Source organism: Typopeltis vanoorti, chromosome 1, assembly GCF_054136105.1.
Source record: "Typopeltis vanoorti isolate ZY-2024b chromosome 1, IOZ_Tvanoo_1.0, whole genome shotgun sequence".
Taxonomy (NCBI): Eukaryota; Metazoa; Arthropoda; class Arachnida; order Uropygi; family Thelyphonidae; genus Typopeltis; species Typopeltis vanoorti.
In genome coordinates, this window is record NC_143549.1 from 87522163 (window position 1) to 87540285 (window position 18123).

The window sequence follows — 18123 nt, forward strand, 5'->3', positions numbered from 1 at the left end:
TTACCTTTTATTGGATTGAGCCGAACTGAACAAATGAGTGGTGGGACAAATGCCAGTTAAGTAAGAAATTTTGAAGAGACAATATGAGACAGATGGTAGTTCTGAAAGCTCAAGTTTTTAGCATAATGGAGGGGTATTCCATTAGGACCATATGCCTCATTTGTGTTCAGGTTATTTAAGATTTTTCTGGCAGAAGACCAGGGATGACATGAAGTGAGCAGTTCTTGTTAAAGTGGAAAGGAGAACTTCGTCCTGGTCATAAATACAGGAATTGGAAGAAAAAGAATAATACTGGTGGTTCAGCCATGTCTTTGAGGAATGTTACTATAATGTCTTCTGAATGTGGGAGCAGCAGAAACATGGATAGGCAAAAGTTACTCTCATTAGCCTTGCAAAGGACCAGAAGTCTCATTTGCTATTTGAATAGGAGAGGAGTTTGTAGCATTTGGTCTTTCAAAATTAGATTTGGATATGTTTGTGTTATTGTGAGATGCAGTGTGGGTAGAATGTGACTGGAATTTTACTTTCCTGCCACTTGTGGTATGCTGAATTTTTATTTTTATGATTATTATTATTATTTTTATTTTTATTGGCTTGGCACACCTTGTAGAACTAAGGCTTGGATGGTGGTTGATAATTTTGGGTGGAATAAGAGATGAAAGGCCTTTATTCCAGTGAGAATTTATATAGCCTAAGCATGTGTTTAGAATAAAAGCACAAGTCAGATCATGGAAAGGAAGAATAGAAAAGTTCTCAGCCTAACAATGAAAAACGAATTTATAATTTCAAAATTATTTTTATTTTTCATCATAATCTCTCTTAAGACTAATACATTTATTCCAGCGATGCTCCAGCGTCATTATCCCGTCCATGTAGTAGTTCTCAGTAAGATCTGCAAAATACCCCTCTACAGTTGCATCACCTTTTGATTCAACAAATCTAGGGAATAGGTTGGATGTTCCAACAATTCATAGTGCAGATCAGTGGTGCAACCAGAGGGAGGGGGGAACCCCTGGATCCCCCAAAGGAAACAAAAACAAAAAACACTAGAAAATTTTCCAAAAATCTTTTACTAATTAAAATTCATTTTTTAAAATTTATGTTGTGTTGTGTTTTCTATTTCTATACTGCTTATTATTATTATATAACACCTCCAGGGAGTCCAACGACTCATCAAGGGTGGGTACCTACTCTACAACTCTCCATCTCCACCAACTGCAACTAACGCCATTTACCACTGACCACCACCACTAGTATTTTCACAGACAAACATCCATGCCCACGCCGGGATTTGAACCCGCAGCCTTTTGGCTGGAGAACAGATACACTAACCACTCGGCCAACCAGCCCCAGCAAATGAACTTAGTTATCACTGCAGGTGCTCAGTCATAAGTCGTATGCGACGCATTGTGTATATTCTCAAATCATCTACTCAATTCTCCCTCCCCCCCGGTTAAATCCTGAGTGCGCTACTGGTGCAGATCCCTTAATTTTCCCATTGCCAAAACACCTTTGTGGGCATTTGCATTGTCCTGATGAAGGATGATTTTTTTTCTTCTGCAAACCAGGTTTTTTCCCACGAATTTTTTCATCTAGTCTGGTTAAAAGACCAGAATAATATTTACCAGTTATTGTTTTATCCTTTTCAAGAAAATTAATGAACAAAATGCCTTTAGCATCCCAAAACATCGATGCCATGACCTTTCCTTCTAACGGAACTAACTTTGTCTTCTTTGGTGCTGAACAACTGGATTCTGTCCACTGTTTGGATTCTGGTATGTAGTGCTGAATCCAAGTCTCATCCATAGTAATAAATCAACCCACAAAATCAGTTTTATTCTTGTTAAAATGCTTCAAGCACTGTTCAGAGATTTTCGTGCAAGTGCGTTTTTGATCTGCTGTGAGCAAGCGGGGCACCCATCTTGCACAAAGCTTTTTCATTTGCAATTCTTCATGCAAAATATATCCTACATGTTCTTTTGAAATGCCTATAGTCTCGGCAATTTTACACACTTTGACTCGCTGGTCATCCAATACCATATCGAGCACCTGGTCAATGATTTCTGGTGGTGTTACACTTTTTGTACACCCTTCACGTAGATCATCTTCAAGGCTGAATTCATTCTAATGAATTTCTTTTGGTGTTAAACCCTGTGCAAAGAATTTTATAACCACGCAATACTCAATTTTATCCATTTCAAGGGATACAGACAACACTTTTGCTTTAGACAGCTGTATAAAATAAACTACATGATAGGATGACTTGCAATTTCACATGGATGCTTATGGCAGATGTACCAACTTAGAAAAAAAAAATCGTGCCGATAGTGTTGGTACGATTTTTTGGCATCTATGGTCGAGGCTGAGAACTTTCAGCCCACCCTCGTATTTGGAAGGAGCAAATGTGTTAGGAAGAGGTCAAGGATTGTATTCTGTTAGGAAGATGGGTTATCTGTGTTAGGTCATTTCTGATACCAGATACTTTGGCACTTAATCACTGAAACTGGAGGATTGTTTAAGTTGTGGGTATTGAAGTCCTCTAGGAGGGCCTCATTCACTATTGGTATTTCAACAGCCAAAAATCAAGCTTTAGAGATAGGTAGTAAAAGAAGTCAGAGGTATTAAAATTTGGAGATAAATAGAAACAGTTTTTTATTTTATTTTATTCATGTGATATTCCCCCGATTCTCTACCGTCCCTTAGGACTGGTTGAGCCCTCCTGATGAGGGATTAAGTATGTATTTTTTTACTGTAGCAGCGGGTGTTCACGGGGCCGGTTTGCATGTTCTGAGGGACGAAAAACCCAAGTTTCCGGGAGGGAAAAAACCCCTCTACCTTCAGATGAGACCGGCTAACTCACCTTTAGTCGAAAGAGACCGGATAAAGGTTCCTCACATCATGGATTCCCATCGAACCCAGGTCTTTCTGACCAAAGGGCTTCGTCTATGTCAACTGAGCTACGGAGGCTCTAATAGAAATAATTATTTTTCTTTAAAAAAAATTATGATCTACAGTAAAACTGAGTTTTAGTTGTTCGAGTAGAAAGTTAAAAAAAAAATAAGACCAAGTAATGGGAAGTGAGAGACTCACAAAACATACTGTCTCACAGAGGCAATCTAGTCTCCTGTCCATGCATGCCCTCTACGGTTTCCTTGCATACCACCATACTCATACTTAGGCTCCCTTCAAGTACAGGGACTAGCAGAGTGAGTGATCCTAATAGCCGTAGTAGTCAGAGTAGGTTCATTCCCATTTACTATCTAGTGACCATCCTGCCGAACTGTTTTATTTTGCTGCACTCTCAAATGGAGGAAGGTATGAATTCCTGTGTGCGCTGGTATCGAAAAACTAAGGGCGAACTGCATTTTTACCTGTATATGAAAAATTTTTCATGACTACAGCCAAATGTGGACATAAATTTATTGCCTGCATATACTAATAAATTATATTACATAAAATATGTGTTATAAATTTCATACAAATTAAATTGCACTACAGTGCTTATAGAAAACTGTGCAGAAAGACATTTCAGTACGAAAAATGTCCACCCCGAACTGTGATACAGCTCTTACAACATCTTCCCATGCTTAGCACCAAGTAATTCAGGCGTCCTTGAGGCAAACTGGCTTTAGAGCAAGGATAAAGCAGTGTTTGTTTTCTGGAGGGTAATTTCGAGCAGCAACGCATTTTCCTATTGCATCCCAAACATGTTCTGTGGGGGTTGTGATCTGGGGAGTGTGCTGGCCACTCAATTTGATTAATATCCTCAGTGTCCAGAAGTATCTCACTGCTTGTGTATGATGTGGTGTGGCATTGTCATCCATAAACATGAATTCTTCGCCTGCAGTACCAAGGAACAAACAAACATGACGTTGGCGAACTTGATTGCAATAACGTTTGCCAGTCATGGTCCCTTTTTTCTCACTTGTAGCTCAGTGCATCCATCGAGCATAATGCCCCCCCCCCCACACACACACCATGACCTCAGCACTGCTTTATCTCTCCATTTCAAGAATATTCTTGTGATGGTAAGCAGTACTTTCATGCCAGATTAAGTGTTGTCTAGAATCAGAGGAAAGACTAAAACAACTCTCATCTGTAAAGAGTACATTATCCCATTAGTGTCTTATCTGATTTTTATGGATGGAACACCGCTGAAAACATGCTCTACAATGAGTTGTGGATGAAGGGTTGCAGACTACAGGCCTTTGGGCTTATAGGTCTACTTGTCACAGACTTCTTGCCACAGTTTGTTGAGATATCCATGTACCTATGCTTGAATGAAGCTGACCTGCCATGGTGCATTGATTACATTTTGCTGTTATAACCAAAAAATCTCTCTTTTCCGCAGCCTTTTCAAGCTTTCCTGCATGAAATCATGTAGTGATGTCCGTACAACCTTTTATCCTGTTGAGTGCTACCACATGACCCCTTTGTGTGTGATTTGAATGTGTATGTTTTTTACTCAAAATTGTCAGTTATGCAAATTGCCACAAGCTAATTCATCTGAATTTGTGGTTGTGATCTTCAGAATAATGTTTATCCTTAGGCTTTGGACAACAGTATATTTGAGGGAAACAGAAGCCCAGGACCCTGGCTCAACAAATTGATGAAAAAATTAATCTATCAAAAATATTAGAGGTCTAGTTTGTATATTTACTCCAACAAGGGAAAATGTCTTTGCATTGGCACTAGTCACTAGATATTCCTGAGCCTTGTTTGTGGAAACAGACTGTATCACAGGAAGGTGAATTTGAGTTGATGAGGAGCTTTTTATTGCACATTGATAGTTCTTTAGTAACGCAATCAGCCTAGATTTTTTTTGTCAAAGATAAATTATTTCTTTTATTACATGGAGTCTGTTGGATACTATGTTCTTGTGCAACTTCAGACACAATTGTTGGAATATGTATGGACTATATTCATTTTATTCACACAGTCATTTAAAAAATAATAATAATAAATAAATAAATAAAACATTAGAATATTACAAATACAAATTCTGTTTTGTTATTATTTAGATAAACTAGTGAGACTCTCTTAAATAAATTATTTTTAAGATAAATAACAATATACCAATTTCTTAATTCTAGGAGACTGCATTACTTGATTTCACTAAATTTTCATAATTACTTGATGCTTTTGCTGTTTACAAAGTATCACATTGTGATACTTTATTATAAAGTATCAATCACTTTTTTGGAGTTGATCATAGAATTTTGCTTTCTCCGTTTTTTTCAGTATCATTTGTGAGTGTATATACTTGTACAATGGTCAATTTCATGAACCTGGAGAAAAATCTAGTTTTAATTATTCGGTTATTTATTGGGTTCATTCCATCAGAGTTTTCCTTTCTTTCTGACTTACAATCACTGTAACTCCTTTCGCATGTCTTTCATCATCTCCTGAATACAATATGCAATATTTGTCGGTTGTTCTTATCTCACCAAAACCTGTCCATCTTGTTTCAGCAATTCCTAAGATATCAAGACCATATTTACTCATCTCGACTATCTGCCGAGTTTTTTCCCAATTTGGTACATTGCGTGAACGTTCCATGTTGCAATTTTAAGTTTAATTTTAGGGTGAGTGATTGACTTCATTCGCAAATGAGGTTCCATAAGGCTTGGCCCCACCTGCATTGTAGATGTTGGCTCCTCTCTAAAGTCCTGTAAATATTCGTCTGTTGGGAGACCACAGTTTGTAGCACTCTGCCCCAAGGGATTTCTTGCTTCACTCATGGTTTCTGTAATCATGGTTTTTTTTTATGAGGATGGGTGATTAGCCCATCACTCAACCTTCCTCTTTTAACCAGGCTTAGAACCGGCATAGGGACGGACGAGCATAAGCTCCACCTATGGCAGAGTTTGCCAACTCCATGGAGGGTGTAATAATAATATTTTGATATTTAACCAAGATTTATATGAAAAAGTAATTGTTACATATTATAAAAAGTGAGAAAAGGGGAGCACTAGAAGAAATATGAAAACCAGGCACGTGAGCGATATAAAGAATAGGCCAGAAGAATGACAGCCACAGCAAGTAAGGCAAAATCAGATTATGAAAAGAAGTTGGCTGAACAGGAAATATGAGAGTATTCTTTTGTTGTGTGACAAGTAGAAGGAACAATGACCAAAAAAGATAACCATAATGAATATAGATGGCATGAATAGCTGAGTTATTATTATATAGTTTCTCCATGGAGTTCGGGGATTCATTGTGGGAGACCCAAACTAACTGTTATACACACATAACTTATCGTACCCCTCTTAAACTCATTCACTGTCAAGGAACTCACAACTAATTCTGGCAATCCATTCCATAACTGATACTCATTATCTTTTGTCCACAATGCCAATTTATTTAAATCATCCTGCAGGATATCTGCTTCACTTTTATGAACTATTGCTGTTCCCAGTTTTGTATCATCAGCAAACAACTGAATATCCCTCCCCCTTTAATCTTTCTCTGTATCATTGAATTATCTTTAAATTAAAGCATAGTAGTTTGATAGTGCTAATAGGGCACTACCAAACACTGTAACATGGTCAGGTCATACCGCGTCATCCGTCGCGTGGGTTACCAAGGGACGCATTCAGGTTTTAGGCAGAGGGACCTGTTCGAAAAATATGTTACAGTCTCCCTTAGACACCATTCCTCAGCACTCTGCTAGAGGAAACTCCATCAACGGGCCTGCTACCTGTTTTGGGAGGTGTTTAGGGGCAGTGCAAAGAAATAGTTCTGCAAAAGGACGAAAATGACAACGGCACCAGACTATGGCTTTAGGCAACTGGAACATTTTTTCTCTGACAGGGAAGGAAAAGGAACTGGTTGAGGAAGCCAAGTGCTACCAACTAGATTTAGTCAGATTTTCTTCGACCAAGAGGAGAGGCTCTGGAACTGTCGACCTGGATGAGGGGTGGAAGCTCTACTACTCTGGTGTGAGCCTGACAATGTCTGCTCAGGCAGGTGTGGGGATACAAGTCCCCAGCTGTCAGACTCTGTTGCTGAGTGGATCCCATTCGGGGAATGGGTATGTGTGTTAAGGCTCCGGATGAAAAACCACAACTTGGCTGTGGTGCAAGCCTATGCACCTAATCTGGAGTCAGAATACTCTGCCTTCTTAGTGGAAGTGGATGCTACTTTGGACAGGGTGGGAGACATGGAACTAGTCCTTCTAATGGGTGACTTCAATGCTCATGTTGGAATAGATGACCAGACATGGAGGGGTGTGGTTGGGAGGAACGGAGACCCTGACACAAATGGGTTGAAATTATTGGACTTCTTCTCAAGCAGTTTGTCCATAATGAATACTTTCCAGCACCGAGAAGTCCATAGGTATACCTGGTACAGAGATACACTTGGACACAGGTCTCTGATTGACTTCTTTATAGTCTTAGCAGACCTATTTTCCTCAGTGCTGGACGTTTGTCTGAGGAGAGGGGCAGAACTGTCAACTGACCACCACCTTATTGTTTGCACTCTATAGCTACAGAAACCAAATCTATCATCAACACTGGTAGACCTAAGCAGCTATACTGCGTGAAATGGGAGGCATTGGAAAATGAGGCTGTGAGGAAGAAATTTACAGATAACATTTCCTCCAGGTTCAAAGAGATTCCCAGACATACTGCAGATGTTGACTAGGAGTGGGAGCTGTTCAGAACAGCTGTCACTGCCTCTACCCTTTCATGCTGTGGCAAAAAGAAGCTTGGCGTGGCGATGGGCAGTGAGAAAAGGACACCTTGGTGGAACCAAGAGGTTGAAAAAGCTGTCTGGGTAAAAAAGGAGGTCTACCTAACATGGCTTAGGGTCAGGTCACCTGAGATGCGTTTCCGGTACACTGAGGCGCAAAAAGCTGCTGCTGAGGCAGTAAAGACAGCCAAGCAGAGAGCTTGAGAATCCTTTGGAGAAAAATTAGACTCATGACAGACTATCTGCTGCCTTTGAGGAAGGAAATTGTGCACAGCAAGGGCAATTAAGGCATCTGATGGTGCACTTTTAACAACCGAGAAGGATATCCTCCACAGATGGAGGGAATACTTTGAAAGTCTTCTTAACCCAGGTGCCCTGGCAGATCGTGGCGATGACTAGTCTCACAGCAGAAGTAGTCCATTTAGCAATAAAATCGCTAAAATCGGGCAGGGCTGCTGGTGATGATGAAATTCGGCCCGAAATGCTAAAAGCCTTAAATCGAGACTGTGTTCTCTGGCTGACTCGAGTGTGTTAGTCTGCTTGGATATCTGGGCTAGCACCAAAGCAGTGGCAGACAGGCATAATAATACCAATCTTCAAGAAGGGGGGACTAGAGAGATTACAGCAGCTATCGTGGCATCTCTCTGTTCAGTCTGCCTGGGAAAGTATATGCTAGGTCCTTGGAAAAAAGGTGCAGGTGCATAGTTGAGTCAAAGTTCCAAGAAAAACAATGTGGCTTTCGTCCTGGTAGAAGCACAGCTGACCAAATCTCCACTTTAAGGCAAGTCTTTGAGATATCTTGGGAATATGCCGAGAATGTGTACGTATGTTTTGTGGACTTGGAGAAGGCATATGACCGAGTTCCTCGGGATAAGCTTTGGCAAGTAGTACAGGAGTATGGAGTGGATGGCAAACTATTAGCTGCCATCAAGTCCCTGCATGAATGCCCACAGTTTTGTGTCAGGGTAAACAGCACAAAGTTCAACCTTTCACAGTCTCCATTGGTCTCTGCCAAGGGTGTGTTCTGACACCCCTCCTTTTCATAATATTTATGGACTGGATTGATAGGCAGGCCAAAGCAGTGAGTGTGTCAGAATTGGAAGATGTAGCATTGGAAGTCTGCTTTTTGCAGATGACCTAGTTCTGCTTAGCTAGGTCATCTGTGGCATCCCTGGATTGGTTTGTAGCTGTTTGTGCAGAAGCCAGGATGAAGATCAGTGTGACCAAAACGGAAACATTTGTATGTTTCCGTTTTGTTTAAATACCTTGGATCCATATTCACGAGTGATGGAAAGTGGGATGTAAAGCTAGATACTTGAATTGGATCAGCAAGTGCAATATTGTAGGAGCTTGGCTGTTCAGTAGTATTGAAGCGGGAGTTAAGCCAGAAGGCAAAGCTGGCTGTCTTCAATACAGTATGTCCCCATCCTCACCTATGGTCATGAGAACTGGGTAATGACCAAAAGAATGCGGACACGAATCCAAGCAGCTGAAACGAGGTTCCTTCAAGGGGGGGGTTGCAGGGCTGACAAGACTCGATAGGGTCAGAAGCTCTGCAATTTGGGAAACCCCTCAATACTCAACCACTGCTTCCCTGTGTTGAGAGATCACAGTTACGACGGTATGGGCACCTGGTCAGACTGCCATAAGAAAGGCTTCCCTCAGCAGGCCCCCTTTGCCAAGCCAGAAGGTGGGAGGCCATGCGAAAGAACAAGGACTCGCTAGTTAGACTATATCCAGAACCTTGGGTGGACATGCCTGAGAGTCCCGCCAGAACACCTGAGCTTGGTGACAGAGGATTGTGACCATTGGAAGTTCCTCTTGCAGCTGCTGCCCCCCACATCCCAATCAGGGAAGGTGGGCCTTGAAGATGGACGGATGGAGTAGTGACCCTAGTATCCTGAAGTACTCCACTAGTCACCCTCATTCTCCTCGATTTCATTCCACCATATACTACTCTCTGGTGTCTATCTGTCAGCCACCTCTCTATTCATGCTATATTATTATTATTACATCACACCTCCAGGGAGTTCAAAGACTCATCGAGGGAGGGCATCTACTCTACAGCTCTTTGTTTCACTACTCCACCAATTTATTATAACTACTCCACAAAATATTATAAACTGTGAATAAATTACTAAGATAGAACCTACCCTTTACAAAGCTGTGCTTCCCACTATAGAGTATCACATCTCTATCCACCCACTGTTGGATTTTACCTTTTAACAACTGCTCCTGATATATTATTAGTCTGTTGCAGTTGTTGACGCAACAACTTGACAAATATAGGATTGATGTAACTGTGATTGAAGAAATTAGATGGACAGGGCAAGGTTCTTTAGAAAGAAATTATATGCTATTTTATAGCTGTCATACAAAAAAGCATGTTGAAGGAACTGGATTCATTGTGAATAAAAAGATTAAACATCTTGGAATGGATTTTAAAGCCCAGTCACCCATACTATGTAAAATTAGAATCAGAGGAAAGTTTCTTAATTATTGTATTATTTGTACATATGCACCAACTGAAGAGAAGGACAATGATGAAAAATAAATATTTTATGAAGACTTGGATATACTTTTTGGTAGCTGCCCAGCTAGTGATATTAAGGTAGTTATCGAAGACCTGAATGCCACAGTGGGAAAAGAGGCTGAATTTCAGTCGGTTGTTGGCAAATACAGCCTATATGACACCAATAATAATGGAGCAAGCATAAAAACATTCATAAAGCAACTTTGGGGTCACTGGATGGAAACACTCAAAACCAAATTAATTGCATTTTAATTGATGCAAGACATAAAACAGACTTGTTAGGTGTAAGAACTTGTAGAGGGGCGAACATTGACTCTGATCGTTACTTAATTGTAGCCAAATTATGTGGAAAGATTGCTCATGCCAAAAAAAGAATGCAGAGTTTGTTTGGAAAAATTTGACTGTGAAAATTTAAAGATAAAGATGAAGTATACAAAAATGAGTATTATTATTATTCGTGATACCCCCAAGGAGTCCAAAGACTCATCGCGAGAGGACACCTACTGTACAACTCTCCGTCTCAACTACTACACAGAACCTCTACTACCAATCACCCACATCAACGCCATCTACTGCCCACAGCCAACACCACCACAGCTAGTATTTTTTGTCTGTAAATTGCGTGTGTTCTGAAGGGCCAATTTGTCTGTATGCGGGAGTTTCCGGGAGAAAAAACTCTGCTACCTCTGTATGAGATCAGCTAACTCGCCTTCAATTGAAAAATTCCATATAAAGATTCCTCCCGTCATGACGAGAATCGAACTTAGGCCTTTTCTAATCGAAGGGTGCAATTGCACTACGGTGGTGCACAAAATGTTCACCCAAAGATTTTTCTTTTCATGATGGAGTTCGAGCTCAGGTCTTATCTTATGAATTGTGCTTTGTGAGAGTACTCTGCTAATTGTGCAACGGAAGCACCACAAAAATTTCCTCTAGTTGCCGACTAGATTCGAAACACTTCATTTGTGCAATCAAGCGCCGTTGTGTGCAAACGCCACATCCACTGAGCTACACAGGCTCATTATGACCTTACTTGAAAAAAATCATCGTCTGAAACTACAGATGTTAGTTCTTTGGAAGAATCTTGGTCTGCACTGAAAACAGATAAAGTAGCAAGTTCTGTCTTGGATGAATTTAAAAAAAAACCCTGAATAAAGATTGGTTTGATGAAGGATGTGCTATGGTCACAAATAAAAATAATGAAGCATATAAAAAGATGCTTGAAAGAAACACCAGAATTGCGTCTGATGAATACCATACAGCTAGAAAAGAAGCTCCACCAGTTAAAAAAAATAGTTATATGAACAGAGATTTTTTTAAAGATATTGAACATCTTAGAGGGGTTAACAAATGCAGAGCATTCTATCAAAAAATTGATTCCAGTCTAAGAGACTTTAAACTTAGATTAACTCTCTGTAGAGGTAAAAGTGGTGAAATTATTAGTGATAAACAACCTATACTTAGTAGATGGACAGAACATTTTTATGTCCTATTGAATGAAGAAGCACAAGAGTTAGATTTTATTATACTTAACACAGATAAAGAACCTAATGAACAGGCACCATTTGTAGATGAAGTCAAGATAGCCATAAAAAAACTCAAAAACAGCAAAGCGCCTGGACTTAATGGTATAACATCATCATCAAGTAGCTTCCTCAGTAAAAGGGTGCAGCACCATGTCCTTCCAGTTTCTCTGTTGGTGGCTTTCCTTTTTGTTTCTGCATAGCCGTGTGATCCTGTTCACGATCTTATATCTTCAAACCGTGTCCTTCGTTTTTTTAACTCTTGATCCTTTTCCCATAATTTTTCCTTCTATAACCGTTAGAAGGAAACCTCTCAGTACATTTCCTGCCAATCTCATCTTTCTCTGGTTCATTTTCTGTAATAAAGATCTCTGTATTCTCATTCTCTATAGGACATCTGTATTTGTCATGTAATTTGTCCATGAGATTTTCGGAGGTCTCCTATAGCACCACATTTCAAAGGCCATTATCTGTTGTCTTACTCTCTTCTTGAATACCTAGGTCTTACTTCCATATGTGAAAGCTGGCCATGCTAATGTTCTTATCATTCTTTTCTGAGTCTCGATACCCACAGAACTTCTGAGTAGATCTTTATTTTTCCAGAAGGCATCTTTAGCTATGGCTGTTCTTGTTTTTATTTCTTTATCTTGCTTTCCATCTGTAGTAAGGTGCCTAAATATTTGTATTCTGTTTGTGTGTTCAATTTTCATGTTGTTTATGAATATTTCTGGCTCGGATCTGTTTTCTTTTGAGATGTTCATAAAATTACTGCAGCTACAAGTTAGTAGCTGCAGTAATTTGTTTCTGTTTTCTGCTATTAGAATGGTATCATCAGCATATCTATGATTGTTGTATTTTATATTGATACTAATTCCTTTTTTTTTTTTTTTTCATCACTGTTTCACTATAGATATTAAATAAATTTGGTGAAAGGGTACAACCTTATCTAACTCCTTTTTATTTTCACTTCAGAAGTCTCAGAGTTAAACAGCTGCATTTTCTGTTTGGTGTAAACCATTTTTATAATCTTAGGTACATGATCTTCTATGTCTAATTTATCTAATATATTGAACATTTTATTGTATCACCTGGTTGAAAACCTTCTGAAAGTCTATGAAGCACATGTATATCTTCCTATTTCTTTCAAGTGATCTTTCTATTAGTATTTTTAGTTCCAGGATAGCATTAATGGTTCCCATTCCTCTTCTGATGCCTTTCTGTTGTTCACTCAATTCACCGATTAAAGCTCTTTCAATTTCTTTGTTAGCAATGATTTAAATAATTTTTGATGCATGGGATACTAGGCTCATAGTTCTGTAATCACGCAATTTTGTGCATTATTTTTCTTTGGAAGTGGCATGCAGATAGATGTTGTAAAAACTTCAGGTAATGCTATTGTTTTATAAATGTCCTGAATGAATTCCACTAAATAGTTGTTGTTATAGCCAGTTAAAGCTTTCAACAGCTTAGCCAGAATATTATCGCATCCAGAAGATTCGTAATTATGTGTTGTGTCTCCTTTCCTGTCGGTAGAGTGGTATCTGTTGCAATAACATCAGAATTTCTAAAAAAACTATGGGCCTGAACTACTTAAAATTATACATGAATTGATAGTTAAAATTTGGGAAATACAGAAAAACTTCCATTAGACTAGAACACAAGCATTATCTGTCCAGTATTAAAGAAAGGAGATCCCATGATTTGTTCTAACTGTAGAGGTATTAGCCTCCTCTTCACATCATATAAAATTTTTTCAAATACACTTTTTGAAAGGCTATTGCCACATGTTGATCAACATATCAGGGATTACTAATGTGGTTTTCATAAGAGAAAATTTACAGTTGATTAAATATTTAGTTTAAGACAGATGCTTGAAAAGACTATTAAATATGGTATTGATACTCAGCATTTATTTGTAGACTTCAGAGCCACCTTTGATAGCATTAATAGGAATAAGCTACTTGAAGTAATGCAGGAATTCTGTATTCCTCCCAAACTCATTAGGTTAGTTAAGGCTACAATAGAGAAGACAGTATCCAAAATTCAAATACAAGGCAATTTTTCAAATGTATTTTGCATAAAAAATGGAGTTTATCAAGGAGACTCCTTATCATGTTTACTATTTAATATATCTCTAGAAAAAGTCATAAGAGACTCACGAATTAATACAGAAGGAAACATCTATAAATCTGTACAAATCTTTGCCTATGCACATGATATTGATTTAGTTGCAAGGACAATCAGTGCTCTTAAAGAAGCCTTTCTTGCCCTTGAGGCTGCTGCAAAAAATATGCATCTGAAAATAAATCAATATAAAACTAAACAATATAAAATATATGCATTGCACCAGAAACAAATACCAAAACAATCTGCCTTTATTGAAATAGGATCATATACATTTGAAAGTGTTCATAACTTTATCTACTTTGGGAGCTGAATTGAACTGCCAAAATAAAATTTCACCAGAAGTACATTAAAGAATTATTGCTGCTAATAAAAGTTTCTACTGTCTTAGGAAAATAATAAAATTGCAATTTATATCCAGAAATAATAAATTCCTGTTCTATAAAACTTTGATTTGCCCTGGAGACATTGATAAAGAACAAAGAAAAGCAAATTGCTGTTTTTGAAAGAAAAATACTCAGGAGCATCCTTGGTGGTATTAAGGAAAATGATCGGTGGAGAAGACGTTTCAACTTTGAACTCTATAGATATTTTAAAGAACCAGACATAATCAAATTTCTTAAAATTAATCGTTTTAACTTGGCTACATCTCATAAGAATGAATGATAACAATCCTGTAAAAAAACGAAAATGAGGAAGACCAAGATTATGATGGGAAGATGTGTCATTGAAAAGGATTTTCAAGCTATGAATGAGAAAAACTGGTGTGTCAAAGCCAGAAATAAAGATAGCTGGCAAAATTTTCAGAGAGTGGGAGGGGCTTGGCCCATTCGAAGCTGTTGAGCCAATGATGATGATGATGTTTGTTACCTCTGTGTCTTGGAGCCATCTATATGCAGTGGAACTATCTTACCTTCTTTTTACCTTGGAACCCTGCTGGAGCCAAGACTTCAGTTGAACAATTTCATCAGAGGCAATGCCAATTCTCTTGCACATTCACATAATACATGAGTAGACATGCCATCCATTTTTTTCATATTTTCTATTCTATTCCCTCAGCCATATGACTGGTGTGTGTTTGGGGGGGGGGGGTAGCTATATGCTACCATACTAGGGAAATGATTATGAGCAAGGTGGTTTCCCATTGCTTTCCTTGCCATAGTATATTTTATGACTGTAGCCATGTGTGTGCTCACAGGACCGGTTTGCTTGTTTTGAGGAATGAAAAACCGAGTTACCGGGAGGGAAAAAGCCTCCACATGAGACTGGTTAACTCACCTTTAGTTGAAAGAGATAAAGGTTCCTGACATCACTGATGAGAATCGAACCCAGGTCTTTCAGACCAAAGGGCTTCATCTATACTGACTGAGCTACAGACAGGCCCGGCCCAGGGTATTTTTGCACCCCACGTGCAGAGCAGTGCCTTTTAAAGGTTACAGAGATTTAATATTAAATTTACATACATTTTTACAAGGTGTTTTTCATGCTTTCACTAATGAAAAACCTTACATTTTGATAAAATCTAAAGGTTTGATATAAAAAATTAATATACATAATAATAAGATTAAAATGTCACCAATAATAAAAATAACAAAAATCGAATATAGTTACATTGAATTCAATGTAAAAGTCACATATATATTTACAAGAATTTTTGTTTTCAGACTTTTGCAGATGCAAAGTCGTGAAGTAGATCTTCAAATTTGATTTTTTTAAGAACATTGTGCTCTATAGAGATAGTTGCCAGCCCTGTCAGTCGCTCTTGAGACATAGTTGATCTCAAATAATTTTTAATAAGTTTTAATTTAGAGAAACTTCTTTCACTGGGAGAGTTAACATGATTCTCAATGCAACTGCCATATTATGAGCAAAATCATTTGGCAAAATGAATTCCAACACATCTCTGATTTTATTAAAGGGGACAGTGCTGTTATTTCCTCTAACATTTCCGAGCCATCCAAGTCAGTCTCATTTATGTCATTTGAGTTTGTTAGTGCTGCATGTAGATCCAAACATTTTTTTAAAAGTTCATCTTTAGAAAGGTTTTTTAATTTATTTACATCATATAGAAAACTGAATAAATTACTGTGGTTATGTAATTGTATAACTCTTTCTTCTATGGAAATGATTACTACGTCATAGACATAGAAATAAAAATCTACTTTAAATTGCATCTTCAAATCAGTTAGGGATTCATCAGGAGCAGAGTTAAAAGTTTTTCATCAGGGACAAATACGATTCTTTACAGAGAAAAATGGTTGTACCTCAAGATCAACAGCAATTTTTTTTGGTCTCTTCTAGACATTCATCAAATGCAATGTTCGACCGACATTTCTTTAGAGTTTCTAGGGTTGATTTTAATATATCAACAACTTGAGAAATAGATATTCTTTCTTCCTGTGATTACTTACTGGCTATGTTAATTGTCTTTAAAATATTATACCAGGCAACGATACAGCAAATAAAAGAAATCTTTCATTTGATTTGCCAATGTTTTTGCTTCATGTCGAGAAATTGGATCAAAGGATGAATCTTGACTTATTTCATAAAGGGAATCATAAATTTCACCGGAATGAAACCTGAAAGGTTTGATCGCCTCTATTCTACTTTCCCATCTAGTTTCACTCAATGGCTTTGAAGTTAAGTTAGCAACATTTTTAATTAAAATAGACCAGCGCCTTGTAGATCCACTCATAAAAACATAGATACCTTGTATTAATCTAAAAAATGAAACAGTGATATGAGATGATTTAGCAGCTTCATTGACGACAAGATTCAAAGAGTGAGCATGGCAAGGAACAAAAAACGTTCGATTATTTGCACCAAGTATCCTTTTTTGAACACCTGAATGTCTACCTTTCATGTTTGAAGCATTGTCGTAACCTTGACCGTGCATATTACTTGTGGCAAACTTGACTTTTCAAGTTCCATAAAAATTGCATTGGTAAGTTCTGATGAAGTTGTTTTCTCTACCAGAATGAAATTTAGAAAGTGCTCACAAATTTCTGACCCTTGATTGATGTTGACAAAACATATTATTATTGATATCTGTTCAATATTGCTTACGTCTGGTGTACAGTCAACAATTATCAAATAATATTTCACCTGCTTCAAATCTTCTAATATCTTATTTTGTACTGCCAGAGACATTAGCTGTATTAGTTCATTTTGAACAGTTTTCCCTAAATAGTGATTATGGAGTTCATTTGATTTTATTCTTTGCAGATGCTCTGCCATGACGGAATCAAATTTTGCCAGCAGTTCTACTAATTGTACATAATTACCATTATTGCTTTCATGCAGTCTGTCTGATGAGCCCCTAAATGGGAGACATTGATGGCCGAGAAATTCGACTATAGCGAATAGTCTTTCTAATACTCCTTGCCAATGATGAGTTTCAGCACTCAAATTGGTTTGCAAATACGAATCTAATGTTTTATTACTAAAAACCCTTTCTTGAGTTCTATCCATCTTTTATGTGATTCAAAGTGAATTCATGACGTTTCATGTTCTTTAAGGGTTTGACTCAAATTTCTCTAGTCATTATAACCATCCTCAGTAATAGAATTTTTTGTCCAACTGAAGAGTTTACAAAAAAAAGGCAAAATACTTGTGTTTTTAATGGGTGAATTTTAAACAAGCCATATTCTATTAATCTCTCCATTTCCTTTTGACGTTTGCAACTGTAAATCATCGGTTATTTTTATCTTTAGGGTAATTAATATCTGCTCTTGGCTTTGATGGTCCTTTTAAAACCGCCTCTAATCTAAATGAATCTGTGATAACAGATGGCCAGGTTGCAGGATCCGGCATGTTATCAACGATTCCATCATCTCCGAGAACAGAATTGATCACACTATCCATCTCTGCCATAGACATATGCAAAGAAGGCTTATTTTTCTTGTCTTTGAGGACCACATTTTCACTTATTATGGATTCTCTCAAAGCTGGATCTTCTTTTAAGAATTTTTGTAAAGACCCTGATTGCTTTTTCGCTTCTAATTGATTCTGAGCTTTTCTCTTGCGATATTGGGCACCCAATACCAAGCATCTTTTGTTTAACTGTAAAGTAGAAATAGTATTTTAATTTTTTATGATAATTAAATCAAAATATAATATAAAGCTGAATATTATTGTAATATTATTAGATATTTTTACAGCAGTAATGTTTAAAATAAAATTGTAAATATCAATCATTGTCATCGTAACGATCAAATACTTTAATCTCCATTAATTTCATTCCTCTAA

At 37.7% G+C, this 18123-nt stretch overlaps 2 protein-coding genes across 2 annotated transcripts; one reads left to right on the forward strand and one right to left on the reverse strand.

Moving 5' to 3' along the window:
• The first annotated feature begins 11408 nt into the window (after positions 1 to 11408).
• Positions 11409 to 14188, forward strand: LOC150110181 (uncharacterized). Its single transcript, XM_090392051.1, has 2 exons — positions 11409 to 11856; positions 13671 to 14188. Exons 1-2 carry the CDS (start codon positions 11409 to 11411, stop codon positions 14186 to 14188), a joined length of 966 nt encoding a protein of 321 aa, XP_090248177.1.
• A 2546-nt stretch (positions 14189 to 16734) lies between these two features.
• On the reverse strand, positions 16735 to 17346 carry LOC150110182 (zinc finger MYM-type protein 1-like). Its single transcript, XM_090392161.1, has one exon. The coding sequence runs from the start codon at positions 17344 to 17346 to the stop codon at positions 16735 to 16737; it is 612 nt and encodes a 203-aa protein (XP_090248287.1).
• Positions 17347 to 18123: the final 777 nt, after the last annotated feature.

What these genes read in the sequence shown, in the direction of transcription:
- LOC150110181 (XM_090392051.1), top strand. Translation starts at nt 11,409, where the DNA reads ATGGTCACAAATAAAAATAATGAAGCATATAAAAAGATGCTTGAAAGA. An exon ending in CAAAGCGCCTGGACTTAATG is followed by an intron (nt 11,857 to 13,670) that starts GTATAACATCAT and finishes ATTTATTTGTAG; the next exon opens with ACTTCAGAGCCACCTTTGAT.
- LOC150110182 (XM_090392161.1), bottom strand. Translation starts at nt 17,346, where the DNA reads ATGGATAGAACTCAAGAAAGGGTTTTTAGTAATAAAACATTAGATTCG.